Genomic DNA, 15827 nt, shown 5'->3' with positions numbered 1-15827 from the left:
TTGAGTTGGTTAACTTTTTAAACATCTGAATAACTACTAGACAACGGTAAAATCAAACAAATAAAATTATTCTTGGGTATTTCTAGGAAACAAAAAAACTGCCTCGTGTTTAAGCTAACACGATGAATAATGCCTAAAAAACAGCATGCTAGGTTAAAGAGTGTATTAAATACAAATTTAAACGCTTTAGTCCAAGGTAAACTTGATGAGCTCAAACGTTTCGCGATGAATCAGTCCTCCCCCAGAAGTAATCCGAGAAGTTTAAAAAAAATAAATAAATCAACTTACCATCAAGAACATTTGAAATAGCACTAAAGTCTGTGTACTGCTCGTTTTTAAAGAACTCCACCCCCAAGGATAAATAATAGTTTACTATCCATCGGTTGACTACACGTTCAACGTTAATTAAATCGTTGTTTACGCTTTCTTTTGCCGCCATGGTCATATCTGCTGCTGCAGCTGCTCCTCCTACTTTTTCTTCTTCGTCTGTTCATCTCTTCTTCTTCGCTTCCTTTCTTGTACACTACTTTCAAAATCGTTACCGGCCCCTATCGAGTAGGAGGGCAACTGCTGATGATTGACAGCTTATCAACCAATCACAGCTTAGCACTCCTCCCAGTTCCGGTTCTCCTTGAAAGAGAAAACAAATACCAGTAGGTGTTATCTAAATGTTTATTTAACTTTGTTACAAATCCTTTCTGCGTTTTGATGACACAGTTTGATCAGTTTTGAAAAGGATTTCCTTGTTTGTATATATTCTTCAGTGACTTTTGGTTGTATAAATACACGAATTAAAAAAAAAAACTTCAATATGTAAACACAGTGTGTTAATGGTTTGCTTATGATGGTATATAGATCATAAAATCACATGTGGATTCATGACAGAATACTTGTTCCTCAATCAAATTACATTTTAACAGTATATATATATATATATATATATATATATATATATATATATATATATTATAAAGTTTTGCTGCAGGCATTTCTGTATCATCTTACAGTACAGTACTGACTATAATTTGTTTGCATTGTGTCACATGCCTAAAAATGAACTGTGTTAAAAAGTAATTAAACTGAAAGAGTGAAAAAGCCATGACAAATTATAGCTTTAATTTATTCAAGTTTATTATGTAAAAGAATGACAATAATGATAAGACAAAATTTTGACAATTCAAAATTAAAAAATGACTCAAAACATTCAGTTTGTTTTTTATACCGTAGTTACTTTTAGAGTTTCTTTATAAAACTGAAGGATTTTTGTTCTTAAAGAAACATTTTCCCCTGAAGAGGGGCCTACCAGTAAATCTTTCATAACAGTTCATGACATAGTTAAATATAAATATGCAATCAACATCCATCACTGTTACTGTACATTACAAAAGCCTCTTTTTCCCCTAAACTTTCTTAAAATAAAAGTCACCTTTAACTGTAAGCTAGTGTGGAAAAAAAGCTCTGACAGCATAGTGTTGTATTGATAATTTTGCACAATGTTCAGCAATCATCACAGTGACTGAATCTTTAGGTCACCCAGCAGAAGTAGAGAAAATATCACAATCAATATAATCTTTTTAGCAATTAAATAAAAAATAAAATAAAAGCCTCTTCGTAAAGATTAGTCCACTGATCATGATTGTAAACTACACACCCTGTAACGGAATCTCACTTTGAGACATTAACTACAGCATCCAAGTTTGGTCATGAAACAGCAACATCCTACCGTTAAATACTCATTTACATCAAACATGCGGGTACAAATGATGCCAGTCGACATCAGCCATCAAGTCTAAACAGCAACATTTGCTTGTTAAAGTTATTAAATCTGGTTGTTTTCCCATTTAAAGACAAACAACTACATTTAGCCTTGTTAGCTCAAGACCTGCTTCAGAGATTGGATTCTAATTTAAAACATCATTTGTTGAATTGACTCCTTGTTGTTCGTTAAATTTAAATGTTATTTTGCAACTGTTTAAAAAAAATTAAAAAAACAGATGTTGCTTGACAAGAAACATATTTGTGCATTTGAAAAACAATAAAACGGTACAGCATAATTTTGTTTCTGCTGTTCTCTAACAAAACAAAAACAATTAGTCATATATATATATATATATATATGATTTTTAAGTTTTCATGAACCAGTTTGGTACAAATGACTTGACTTATAGATTATGTCTACAATATTGAAAGATGTTGCTGTGGTGATGTAGTTAAGTAAAATAAAGAAAAAACAGAAACCAGCTATTAAAAAAAAATTATATCAGTGCTCGTGGACCTAAAACATTCTAACAACAGCATGTTTTTAACACACGTAGCCTAAGAGCTTTCAATATTATTGTGCATTGTAAACAGCGAAGATTTTCCTCTCCTAACAACCACAGATTAAAAAAAAAAAACTCTAGCATTTTGCCCCAAAACAAGAACATAACACCTAGAAAGTCTTGGTATGCCTACACTAAGGCAATACCAGCCTCTTAGTCAATACTTTAAATCGTGAACTCTGAATTCAGAAAGCCACAGTCGCCAGGGCCAACAGGTCCATTACTTATGCACAGTTAAAATTAGGACATTGATAATTTTGTATTTTCTCAATGCAACTGACTTGATTGTATGATTTAACAGCTTACGTGCTCTAAAAACACAGAAGTCAGCTGCTGCTGCTGCCACCAGATTTAAAACACCGTGAACTTTATGCCGTGGACATGTTGCTAAAAGCTTTGCACGCATCTGCTGACCTTTCACAAACTTTGATCAACAACAAAGCTTTCATAAGGAGCAAAGCGCTTTCTTTGATATACCGAAGCCAAGCTTTGTAGTTCAATGATTCAAATGACGTGCTCGTGTTTCAGAGTCCTCCTCCTCCAAATGCTGCAGCGCACGGATGCCAAGCAGCGTACGAAGCCGACCATGCCTCACACTCAGCTCTGTTGAGGGTTTGTAAGATGCGGGGTGTAAATGCAGTGCAGTCTCATTCAAATGTTCCTGTATATTCCTATGAAACACAGAGACCGCCTGCATTTTCCCCTCATAGAAAAAAACGTAAGAAGAAAATGATTCAGACTAAATAATGTTCAGTCTTCAACCAGAAATATTTTGTTATAAAAACACAGGGAGGCATCTCAGTGGTTTGACAGTCACATATTTGTTTTAGAAACATTGTAGAGGTGGTAAGCAGCACATAGGAGTGGTGAAATATTCAATCTATGGACAATGAAAATAACACAAAACTATTTAGTTCCCCCAAACGAGGGAATGAGGACTCAGAATAACAGTAGTCATCTTCAGTGAATCATCGAGAAGTGAGCGTCAGCGGGTATTTTTAAAGAGGGATATTAATTTCTACTAGCTCACAAAATTTAAAATAATTCATCCCAAAGAAGGAAAAAAAAAAACATGAAGGGGGGTGGGGGGTTAGCAGACCGGAGAAGCCCCTCAGTCCACCTGAATAAGAATGAGGCTTGTATTCACAGTAGCCTGTTCAAGATGATGAAAGCCTCATTTCCAGGCTGATACCGGCTGATTGAACTGTTCTACATGCATATTGTTGCAGTTTACAATTTCTGATGCCCACTTAGCTCCATGGTTGGGGCTTCTCTCAAGTGTTATGTATGAAGTGCACGTCCTTGACTGCTGATTTCTTTGTCCGAGTCCAGAAAAGTATCAACATCTAAAATCCTTTTGTCTGGGTTCAGCGATAATAAAAGATTTGTCTTTGAATGTCTTATATGCAGCAAAGAACACAAATTACTTCGGCTGCTTATTAAAGGTGCATGAGCCGAGTTCCACCAGTAACCCAAATGGTCAGAAATAATAAAAAAAGTCACTTGAGTTTCCTACGTGCTTTACCAAAAATGGCCCTCGGATAAATTTAAAGAACAATCCAGGTGTTGAGGATACTTGTGCAGAACACCAAGGTGATAATACAAACGTTGAGGCGTTTGTGATGCACTGAGGTCCCTGTCTGCCACCCAGCAAAAAACAAAGAGTCTCAGTGAGAAGAGGTCCATCTGAGTCAGAGCACAGAGAGCACACACGCATGCTGTTTTAGACACAGCCAGCGTGTTTGGGATCTTCATCAGATTCTTCAGATTGTCAGACAGAAAACTCAGAGCCACCACGGCGACCGTAGCTCAACAGCAACAAGCGCCGCAGACGCAATCCCGTGAAGGGATTACACCACAGAAGAGACGGTGGACCCCCAAACACAGATTTCATCCCGTCCCATCTCATGTGACGCTCCCACGTCGGCTTCTCGTTTTTTAGACGTTCAATCTCCTGCAAGATATTAAAGGTCAGTTTGATTAAAAAAAAAAACAAACAAACAAAAAAAAAAAAACGTGGCTTGCTTACAAATGACCTAAAACCTGTTAAAGTAAAAGTAGCAGGATGCAGGGGATACTGACCGTCTCATCATTGCAGATGGAGTGAATCTGCGTGCCAAACATTACAGCTGTAAAAGTGAGAAAGAGGATGGCTTCGAGACAGAGGAAGATCAGGAGCAACACGGACACCCCTGGAGAGAAGTCACTGCACTCTGAACACACAGGGAGGAAGAAAGGACAATTTTTTAGTCTGCATCGAACAATTGATTGAAATATTAAGTAAATAAACCAAAAATGCATATAAAAAAGCTTGAAATTATTATTTTTTGTTGAGTTCAAAGAATTGTCATTGTCAGTTTAAGTCTAGTTAAGCTGTCAGAACTGATAATTCACAGAATAGAAACCTTTATTTCCATTTATCTGATGATGCAGCGCTCTTCCTTGCAGTGATTGTCGACAAACTGCAACTGCAAAGAGCTTTTTTTTCCCCTAGGTAAGAGGCTCATTCTGTACATTGCAGTAGAAGCGGGGCTTCTATGAATAAAATATTATCTTCATTCTTTGGTTCATTTCCACAGAGAGGCCCACTGGGGAGCAGAAGGATAAATGAAAGCTCTTTGTCGATTTGCCTGCACAGTTCCAATGATCTGTGCAGAAAACATTTTTCCTCACTTTACACCTTGTAGTTCTCCGTTTCTCTATAAAGAATGCCAACCACTTGTGTAAACAGCTGGATTTCTACATTTGTTAACTATTGTTTTGTTACAGTAAATGCTTTAAAGTCTTACCGTTCCACTGGACCTTAATACATGTGAAGAAATGCATCCCGCTGAGGCCAAGAGCATGGGCAGAAATCAGTGCAATATACATCTATGGAGAAAAAACAAAAAGAGAGTGAGCGATATAATGCACAGTCATGTAGAGCTCTGACATTCATGCCTGTAGTCAAACTCTACACCCTAATGTACCTGTGTTTTTAGGGGTAACATCTTCAAATGAATGTGGAAAACAAGTGCAAACTATATTTTTCAATGGCAGGCGACCTTGCACTGCTCAGCTGTATATGGGAGCTTTATTTTTGTCTTCAAAGGTTCCAGTCAGCATTTGAAGCCATAAAAGAGTACTGATGTTATCAGGAGAGCCACAGATGGCAATGGGAGCACTTTAATGTAGGCCTGTTCCTGCTGTGCACTACACCACTACTCAGCTGCTCTATAAAACTCAAGATGGAGAATTGCAAGTTCCGTTCTCCTGCATAACAAGAATGTCATTGTTGAAAATAAAATACGTACAGAGTTGAAAAAATAAGAGATGCATCTGTTATATTTATTAGTAACAATATGAGCAGGTTTATAAACTTCAAATACATTTTTTGTCACGGTCAAGGTTTCTTTATCATCATTCTCATCACATGTGGTGGAACGAAATTGTGTACACAGGGTCCCAGTTACATCCAACAAAAGTATAAATTGTAAAGAAAAAACAGTAATAAGATCTAAGATATGAACTAAGAAATACGCTAAACTAAGAATACGTTAAGCACTAATAGTACAAAAACAATACGCCAAACAACAGCAGCACAAACATGAGTCTGTAAGAGACTTCCTTTCATGACGACTTCGGTGTACTTACAGTAAAAAGCACAAAGTATCTCTGATTCTTTTCACCCACGCAGTTATTGACCCAGGGACAGTGATGGTCCATCTTCCGGATGCACCGTTTACAAATACTGCAGGAACAAGAGACATTATAGGTATAGGTTCTAGAACTGCGCGGAGCAGCTCTGTTACTTTCATTATGAGATTTTCCTTTTGGAAACTTTAATTCCTATTTTTTCTGGATGTAAATCACATTTTTTGGATGATTGTTTCCTCTGGTGTCAGATGCTGTGCAGCTGGAAGGATTTTTACTGAAACTTTTTTAGTTTAAGATATTTGTTATGATGCGTAACCATGGCAACAAGGCAGTTTTCTACAACCAACAGCAGCTGATTAACATCTCAAAAGCTCAAATAATCTCAGCTACAGCCCCAAATCACAAATAAGTTGAAAGGATGTTCTGTAGATGCATTCTCATCTACCTGCCAGCTGTGCTCGAGTGCCTGACCACTGAGATCCTGGAACTAGCAGGAAACACGGCTCATGACAGCGGAAGGACAGGATCGTCCCTCAGCACCTACAGTTGGCTGTCTGCAGCGACGAGGAGCTCAGCAGACTGCTGGGAGGAGTGGTCATCGCTCTGAGAGGAGTTCTGCCCAGCATTCAGGCGGTCCTACGGCCCGGGGGAACCGAGAGGCCAGTCGAGTCTATGTGGACAGATCGAACGGCATCTGCAGCCAGTTTCTTAGGATCCACTGTGGGACGGATCTTTACAAGAGATCCTTCCTGTCTACAGCCATCAGTATCTATAACATCTCTTATGAAATGAGGATGAGTTACAACAACAAATAATTTCCTTTTGGAATTAATAAAGTATTTTTGAATTGAATTGAATTAATGATAGACAAAACGATATAGAGGAGGCCATAAAATTCAAAAGCCCGATCTGCGTGAATACTGAGCCTCAGCATCAGGAAATACAAGAGCAGCAGTTTCTTTCTATGGGAGGCTATTACTAAAATAAATAGGCAGGTCTGATGAGAATTTTGTAAATGTCACTTAAAACTGCAAATAGTATCAAAACTAAGAGAGATACAGGATCTGAAGAAGCAAAAAGTAAACAGCATGGTTCATCTTTTGTAGAAATCCAGGACATGGGCACCAGTGACCCCCGCAACCCAAAAAAGGAAGAAGTGGGTAAATATAATGGATGGATGGATTTTATATGCATTTTATGGCTGTTTATTGATGTGTGTACCTTATTTGTGGTTTGTCTAAAACAGATCTCTTATAAATGAGTCCTCGTGACTCAATGAGACTAACTTGTACAAATAAAGGTTGAATGAATGAAGCTGTCAGACACAGCAATAACAGTCTGAGCCTCTCAGTTGCAAATATACGTCCCTTTTCATTGTCGCGGATGATTACCTCATGTTATGATACTGAAGCTGCTTGGTGGTTGCTGATCATTGTGTTCTCAGTTTACGTCTGATTGCAGAAAATCTCTAGTCTTTCAGTTAAATCCCACAGTGGATGCTTTAAATTTGATTTGTGTTTTAAAATGTTTGACACAATTTGGCCAAAAGCAGCTGCTTGAATAACAAAATGTATTCTCATCACAGATTAATGTATATTTGGATCCTTTTGAACATTTGGTTCACATTCATGCTAGTACACAAGTCTTCCTGTACACAGTTTCTTTAAATATTTATACACACGTTTTAGAAAGTATTTTACATTTTGAATGCATGAAGGTGGAGGGGTAAAGGAGGTTTTCAGTTTGGTCGGTTTAGGCTGAAACACAAAAGTCGTTCTATTGACTCAAACTGATTGCAGATGAATCCGTGCTGTCTTGATCATACACGGAGGACATGGTCTGCAACTGACCTGCAGTGGTGTGCTCTCTCAGGCTTGATGCTACAACACTTTGGACACTTGTAGATAACTTCACCAGGCTTAAGCTGCAGGCTCTCCATGTACTCCTTGGTCGCATTGCCCTTGGGAACTGCACCCTAAACAGAGGGGAAGGCAGAAGAAACAAACAAACAAACAATGATTATCATTTGCAGCTGGGTTTAGAATTAAAAAAGGCAAAGAAGTTGGAACCATCAGCTCTTCTTCTGTTTTCAGTTTGGTAGCTACAGGAAATAAACAAACAAACAAACAACTTGAGAGCCAATGTGTAGATTGTCTCCAAAAGGGGTACTCCAGATGTAGTTGAGGGGGAGAGAAAAAATCCTGAAGCCACAACACAGATTGGAATTCCCATATTTTAAGTCTGCATATTATTGTGATGTTTCAGTTGTAACGTTTGTTTCATCTTAATGTTGTGCAGGAGTATGTACCGTATTTTTCGGCCTATAAGTCACATTTTTTTTGCATCATTTAGATGCCCTGTGACTTATACAACGAAGCAACTTATTTATGGATTTTTTCCCCCATATTTATAAACCAATTTTTGGCTGAAATATGATTGTTTTCATTCATTCGGACTGAAAATATTGAACATTACCATTTAAAGCCGCTAGATGGCACTCGAGTAGTATGGTGCATTTTAAAAAATAAACAAGTAAAAGTTTAACTGAGACACACCTTTGTTATGAAGTCGAGCAAACAAATAATTGCTTTAGGTGCTTTTCTTGTTAAATTTTGAAGAAATGCGCAGCGTTCCGCCTTTCTGATTTCCTCCCTGTCTGTGCGCTCCTAGAGCACCGAGGCAGCGAATACTTTTGAAATACAGCTGATTTGACCGTTAAAGTCAACTGAGACACACCTTTACTATAAAGTCGAGTGTTTTTAGGTGGTTATCTTGTTAAATTTCGAAGAAATGCACAGTGACTCGTACCTCTACGCGTTCCTACTTCCGCGTATCGACTTTTGAAATTCAACTGATTTGACCATCAAAGTGTATTTATTAGGCAAAAGTTAGAGACTGAGACACACCTTTACTATAATTTTGAGCAAACAAATAATTGTTTTTAAGTGTTAATCTTGTTAAATTCTTATTAATGTCCTCCCGTGAACGCTCCCGCGGCCACCATTTGGCAGCCAATCAATTCAATCAATTTTTGGAACACCGGCCCACATTTCAAGGTTGTCAGCGGTGACGCATTATAAACGCGATGCGTCAGCGGTGACGCATATCAGATGCAACTTATATGGCGAAGTGATGCAAGTATGGATTTTTCCACTTTATTAGACATATTTGGACTGATGCGACTTATAGGGCGGTGCGACGTGTACGGCGGAAAATATGGTCGTCATAATTTTTCTTTTCAGGCATTCAGTTTCTTTGAGTAAGCGTTAGTTGCTGTTGCAGCAACACCACAGTATTTAATTCACAACCCTTTGAGGACTAAAGTGGGCTGGATTCAGTCTTGTCAAACAGTAGAAAAAAGCATTTGTGCTATCAGTGTCCAAAAAGATTAGTGTCCAAGGGCTAAAACACAAGACCATTAAAAAATGCACATCAAACTGCCTGCAACATTTTTCATTAAACTGTTTGTCTCATTACATTTTAAAGAGACCTGTGTGGAAAAAAGGTTACAGAAAACCTCAAGTTGAACAGACACATAAATCAGCTTGGATGAATGTTAGAGCACTGTCTGATTAAATACAGCAGCTGAAAGACATTCAGACTAATAGTCTGTTCTGTGCAGCTTTTACACCGACCTTCCCTTCACACACCCCATCACTTCAGTGTTCCAGATTATATTAACAAGTGACTCCAAGTGTCAGACTGGGGCAGTGCTTTTAGAGTGTGTCGTAGCTTATACTGCCAAAACATCTACTAGAGACTCTTTGATTCAGAGTAGAAAACTGGAATGATTAATGGATGCAATATTCACATAAAATAATTCTCAAAACGAAACATTGTAATTTAAAAACTGCATCCAAACTTTTGACCGTTCTCATTTTTTCAGATGCTCCAAATTTATGACTTCCTGTGCTCAACATTACTCAACATGAGCGTAATTACTCTCCTTACCGGGTCAGTCAGCATGGTGCGCATGTGCGAGGCCAGTGCAAGCACAGCCAGGGAGTTGAAGGTGGCCCCGTTCAGCAGTGAGTACCAGAAGTTCTTGGCGGGCAGAAGCATGACGAAGTTCACTACAAACTCAGCGTACAGAACCAGGAACCAGGTCATGGTCGCACACACCATCCCACAGCTGTCCTGAATGAACCACAGTGTACGGTTTCCAGCTGTGTGGCCCGAGTGGGGTCCCCCAACCATCACTCCAGCTCCCAGGCTCCCCGTCTCCACGTCTGCACCAGCCGACAGCAGTGCGTGGTGCTGCTCCATATCTCGTAGCCGGTGGTTTGAAGACTGCATCCTGCCCTGAAGAGAGGAACATGAGAACCAAAAATATTAAGTGTTTTTTTTTTTTTCACAACATTTTATAAAAAGTTGTACTGAGTGAGGAATTTGAATATAAAAAAAAAAAAAAAACCCTATTCCACAACTATTATATCAAATGTTATGAGATCAACCACTATCTTTGATATTATTTATCACTGAGACCAAAATAAATATGAGTCCGGTACTCATTCCTGCACTCTACCCCTAAATCTCAGCACCCTTTGAGTCACTGCTGGGACAGTCGTGAGTCACTGGACTTTGTTTCATGCGAAGGTCGGAAGAGAACATTCAGGAGCAGCTGGAAGACAAAGTCCCCAGCTTCATGATAAATCAATGGACATCCAGTCCCTTTGGGAAACTGATCCTGCAACTGCGGTGCATTCGAGCTCTAATAATATTCTGTGGACCCAGATGCCAGCTGCTGGCAGACCTGAATGTTATTGACCAAGTAAATTGAAAAATTCAGAGTTTCTCAGGTGTTTAAAAAAAGAACACCATTTAGATATGTACTCAGATTAGCTTGAAATCCAATCTGTAAACATCTATCAATGTCAAAAGGCCGATGGAGCACGTTGTTCTGGATTTCACACACAACATTTTTACAGTCACCCCATTACACTTAAACAATTAAAGACAACATTTGGTGCACTTTAAGCAGAACATTTTTATTAAAATTCTATTTGAGTTATAAACAAGATTTATTAGTCTTCCTCTATTAATTTTTACAACAGTAGTTAAGTATAGTCCCAATAATGATTTGATTAAACACATTCTGTCTAAAAAAAAACAACTATAGCTCAGTTGGCAGCTTAGGCTTAAAAATGTACATAAAAGACAGGCTCTGAAATAACATCATTAGATAAGCACTAGATTTGTTTTAGATTACAAGCAAGTCTTAAAAGCACAAAAACCTGGATGACCCTTAATTTTCTGCTTTTAAACTCAGACAAGACAGAGGTTGTGATTTTTGGACCTGAGCATCTTAAGAATAAACTCTGCAGCCTTTCACTTCCAGTTCTAATGTAAAAAACCTTGGTGTTCTTTTTGATCAGGATGTGTCTTTTAACCCACACATTAAAAAAGTTACCAGGACCACTGTCCTCCACCTGCGTAATATCAAGATTAGAAACATCTTGTCCAAAATGTATGCAAAAACAACTGATTCATGCATTAATCACATCTAGGCTGGACTATTGTAATTGTTTATTATCTGGGTGTCCAAAACATTTACCGGTATTTAAAAAGTCTTCAGTTGATCCAAAATGCTGCTGCCAGAGTTTTAATGTTAATGTTAATCAAAATCTTCCTTAAAACATACAAAGCCTTCAACAACCTAGCTCCATCTTATATTACAGATCTTATTGTTCCAAACTTTCCTAACAGAGCACTTTGTTCTCAGACTGCAGGTTTACGTGTGGTTCCTAGAGTTTCCTAAAGCAGAATGGGAGGAAGATCTTTCAGTTATCAGGCTCCTCTCTTGTGGAACCAACTTCCAGTTTCTGTCTGTGAGGGTGACACCGGCTAATGTCTTTCCTTTTTGATAAATCCTATAGTTAAAAAGTCAGTTTGGGTTTCCTGAGCTATCCCTTAGTTATGCTGCTATAGGCTTAGACTGCTGGAGGACAAATTGACTACGTTTCCTCACTCTGCTGCTGTCTTTACTCTACTCCTCCTGTTTATATTTGTCATTATTTCTATCTAACATGAGGGGTTTTTTTTGTCTTTATGCCTATAGAAAGTACACCTGGACCTGCCATTCTGTGTCTGTTTCTCTTCCCTGTCCTCTCAAACCCCAGCCGGTTGAAGCAGATGGCCACTCGTCCTGAGCCTGGTTCTGCTGGAGGTTTCTTCCTGTTAAAAGGGAGTTTTTTCTTTCCACTCTTGCCTTTGTGCTTGCTCAGGATGGGAGACTGCGATGAAGTGGATTCAACACAATCTGCTGGCTTCCTTAGATAATTTTTATTAACTGGCTTTTTTAATGTATGTGAATGTTTTTGCTCAGTGCCCTGAGACAACTTCTGCTGTGACTTGGAGCTATAGAAATAAACTGAATTGAATTAGGTCCGTAAGCATGATTTCACTTCCAAACAGTGGGAAAACTATATGAAAAGATGTCAATATTAGTTTCAGCTAGTTGTTTTTTTTCTAAAGATAAATAAAAACAAGCAGGATAATATAAAAACATGATTATCTCCAAATAACAAAGATTATCTAGCTTGAATTTCATTTAGCCGAAGTGAAGTTTAGTCACACTGCTCACAAAATCCTTAACCCGAAGAGCCCTGTTTAAGATATTTTTAACCATATGTATTTTTTCCCACTCATAATTAATCACATAAATTGATCCAAGTCATTCTCTACTTACAGAGGTCCTTTACTGGTAGAATCAGAAACATTGCTCCGAAGCAAATCACTACTTCCTTACCCAAACCCTTTTAAATCAAACGAGGCATTTCCAGTGACCCGGGTGGAGCAGAGCTCAGCAGACAGTGTTTAGCTGACTAAATATCTCACAGATGTTTGTTTCGGTTTGCTACCAAAAACTTTCCACCGAAGCGAGTGTGACTGACATTGCTTGCAAACTGGATAATGAGCGAAGGAAAGAGGTTTTTGGCTTGTCGTGCTGACATCCCAAAACAACAAATGCATCCTCCTGACAGTCATTAAACAGCGCTGACTGTTTCTCTGTGGGGGTTTGGTTTTGTCCACAAGCTAGAGTAACTTTGTGCAAGCATTATTATGACTTTCTGATATCCAGGAAGTAAAATTAGACCCAAGCATTTATTTAGCTTTTTTGTAACATTCTGTTTTCTTGTAAAGTCATGCCAGTATCTGCACTTTTCTCAGCTTTCTTCATGAGTGAGTGGCCCTGATTTCCAAACTCGATTTAACATTGATGACATTCATAACGTTAATGATAAAAACAAAATACTTCGAGTTAATGAGAGCAACAAATGATATTTCAGGAAACTGCATCGGTTTTGTAAAAGCTCATGGATTTCTAGTTTGCTCACAATACCTTTAAACAATAGGACACATAGAAACAGAAAATTAGCTACCATGTGAAGAGTGAAAAACCCAACATGGAAGAAATAAACAGATCGGCGTCTCATCTTCTTATATGTGCATGCAGGATTTTTTATACGTCTTTATGTGCCATGCTTTTTCTTTGAAAAGGTAATGTAAGTTAAACGCACAACACAAGAGTCCAAGCAATGCAATACATCTTGTTGCACAGCTGCAAACATTGTTCACGGTGTTGCAATGGTCTATTAATGTATTTTATGATTTCATCCAATGAGCATGAATATTGTATACAATATATTCATATTGAAAACAATGTAAAACTCATATGTTGCTCCACAGTTACATGTTAAGAATGCCCTTAACATGTAACTGGAGAAACGTGAGGAACAACTCCTTGCCCATTATTACCGTATTGATTTTTGTGTGATCAATAAAGGGTGGGGGTTGGCAAATAAAGTCTCTTGACCAGCTGTCAGTTCTTTTCATCTTTTCACCGCAATCCAGCCCAACGCAATACTTTAATTTAGCCCAGACCGCTTTAAAGGATCATTCAGCTACAGAGTCACCACATTCAAAAAAAGTTAGTATAAAACATCAGCTCCATAAAAACTGATGTTTTTAGTAAATTTTACTAAGAGAAGTATTTTACCGAAAGAGTTTCTGATTATTGGATGACGAGTTTGATTGCCAAAAAAGTTACTTCCTGCTGAAAACAAGAAGAAACACATTTCTCCTGTTCCTACTGTCATATTAGTATAAATGAGTAAATAACACATACACACGTATACTGTATATATACAGTTCTTGACTCGTTTCTTAAATAAAAAAAAATACAGAACAGTTTTCTAGTTCTGATATAACTGATGCTCTGAGTTTACATGCTAACTTCTTCAGGAGCTGCCCAACATCCTGCACTGAGCTGGCATTATTAGACTCATCTTGATGGCATACAGCCTGACGCTGCTATAACACACTTTAGCTTCTTGGAGCCTAGTGTAATGGATTTTTACTTTTTTTTTTTCTCTTGAACACGTGAATGTCAAGATCAATAAAATAGGAAGCAACTAGACATCGAGTCATCAAACGACACATAAAGTAAAAGCTGTCTAAGAACACTACGTCTGCTGCGTCTCAGTCTTCCTAAGGACCTTTTCATTGGACAAATCCAGAACGAGGAATAAATGAGTGCAACATTTCCAGCTTTTACTTGAAAGACAAACAGATGGCACAAAAATGACTTTACCCCACTCTCTTGTGGAATAAAAAAAAAAAAAACAGACAATTAAAGGGGGCAACATCCCTCAGCTTTACAACAGATCTCTGTGGTGAACAAATGCAGAACTCAATGCAAGCCGACACCTGAACAAAACTAGTTGCTTCATTAGAAACATAAACACTAATTCAGCATTAAATTTAGCGAAAAAGTGTTTTACTTGTGTAGCTAAAATGTTTGTTTGTCAGCAAGTAGTAACCAAATCGTGTCAGAAAATCTTAGCAGACTACAAAAAAGTGTGAAAACACCACAAGAGCAGCATCTGTTGCATATATTTTGCATTACAACATGAATGAAGGTCAGAGAGAATCTACAACAGTAGTGACTTGGTGTAAAAAAACACATTAAGCTTCTGAATATCAGTCAGATTTATTCCGTCTCCAACTTGTCCTAAACAGACAAAACCAAAGGGATGCTTTTTTCAAACAGGAATTTGGTCCCAGCAGTTCTTCCTATGATTTTAACCTCGAATGGTGTCCCAATTAAGTTTGTCGAGTCCTACAAATATTTGGGCATCTTGATCGATTTGCATCTCTCTTTTAAGCTCCACCTGGAAAACCTAGTAAGGAAGCTGAAAGTTAAACTGGGTTTCTTTTTCAGAAATAAATCCTGTCTAACTCTGAACGCTAGGAAATGCCTTGTATCTGTGACTTTCCTTCCCTCCATTGATCACGGTGACATTATTTACATGAACGCTCCTACAAGAACCCTGCAGATGTTGGATGCTGTCTATCATGGTGCACTAAGATTCATAACTGGCTGTGATTATCGTACCCACCACTGCACCCTGTATTCACTGGTTAACTGGACATCATTAACTTCACACAGACTCTCCCACTGGTACATTTTCATCTTCAAATCACTTCTTGGTCTGCTGCCTTCATACATCTACTACATGTCTCTGCATGAGTGCAGCTACAGCGTGCGCTCTCAGGACATTATTACATGCAGTATCCCCTCAGTGCTGACTAAACTTGGCAAAAAGGCCTTCTCCTACTCCACTCCTGTTTCCTGGAATATCTTGCAAAAAGATCTGATGCTCTCGACCTTGACCTCTCTAAGTGGCTTCAAACAGCTGTTAAAATCCTGGCAAAAACCACTGCAGACATGTTCTTGTTTTTAGTTTTCTACACCACCATACAACCTAGCTGTTTTTTGTTACTTTTTCTTTTAAATATAATTTTATTTTCACTTGTTAAAATAAATGAATAACTTGTACACGACCTTTATGATTGTCTATTATTGTC

General features: G+C 38.1%; 2 protein-coding genes across 2 annotated transcripts in view; both read right to left on the bottom strand.

The window, feature by feature from the left end:
- The window catches only part of LOC119426164 (AN1-type zinc finger protein 3), a gene marked incomplete in the record, with an annotated part of 50432 nt that overhangs the window by 26700 nt on the left and 7905 nt on the right, over window positions 1-15827 (bottom strand).
- On the bottom strand, window positions 4093-10261 carry zdhhc7 (zinc finger DHHC-type palmitoyltransferase 7). Its single transcript, XM_037697530.1, has 6 exons — window positions 9909-10261; window positions 7808-7932; window positions 5955-6051; window positions 5111-5192; window positions 4404-4534; window positions 4093-4275 (listed from the first exon to the last, which is right to left on the bottom strand). Exons 1-6 carry the CDS (start codon window positions 10251-10253, stop codon window positions 4093-4095), a joined length of 963 nt encoding a protein of 320 aa, XP_037553458.1. The 5' UTR covers window positions 10254-10261.

Source organism: Nematolebias whitei, chromosome 2, assembly GCF_014905685.2.
Source record: "Nematolebias whitei isolate Nwh7 chromosome 2, NemWhi1, whole genome shotgun sequence".
Classification (NCBI taxonomy): domain Eukaryota; kingdom Metazoa; phylum Chordata; class Actinopteri; order Cyprinodontiformes; family Rivulidae; genus Nematolebias; species Nematolebias whitei.
This window is presented reverse-complemented; position numbering and strand designations above follow the sequence as displayed.

Bases quoted from the DNA above. Each gene is read 5' to 3' on its own strand.
- zdhhc7 (XM_037697530.1), bottom strand. From the start codon at position 10,253: ATGCAGTCTTCAAACCACCGGCTACGAGATATGGAGCAGCACCACGCA. The intron at 6,052-7,807 runs GTCAGTTGCAGA...TTGTTCCTGCAG, and splicing joins GAGAGAGCACACCACTGCAG to TATTTGTAAACGGTGCATCC. The intron at 4,535-5,110 runs GTAAGACTTTAA...CTGTGTGTTCAG, and splicing joins TATTAAGGTCCAGTGGAACG to AGTGCAGTGACTTCTCTCCA.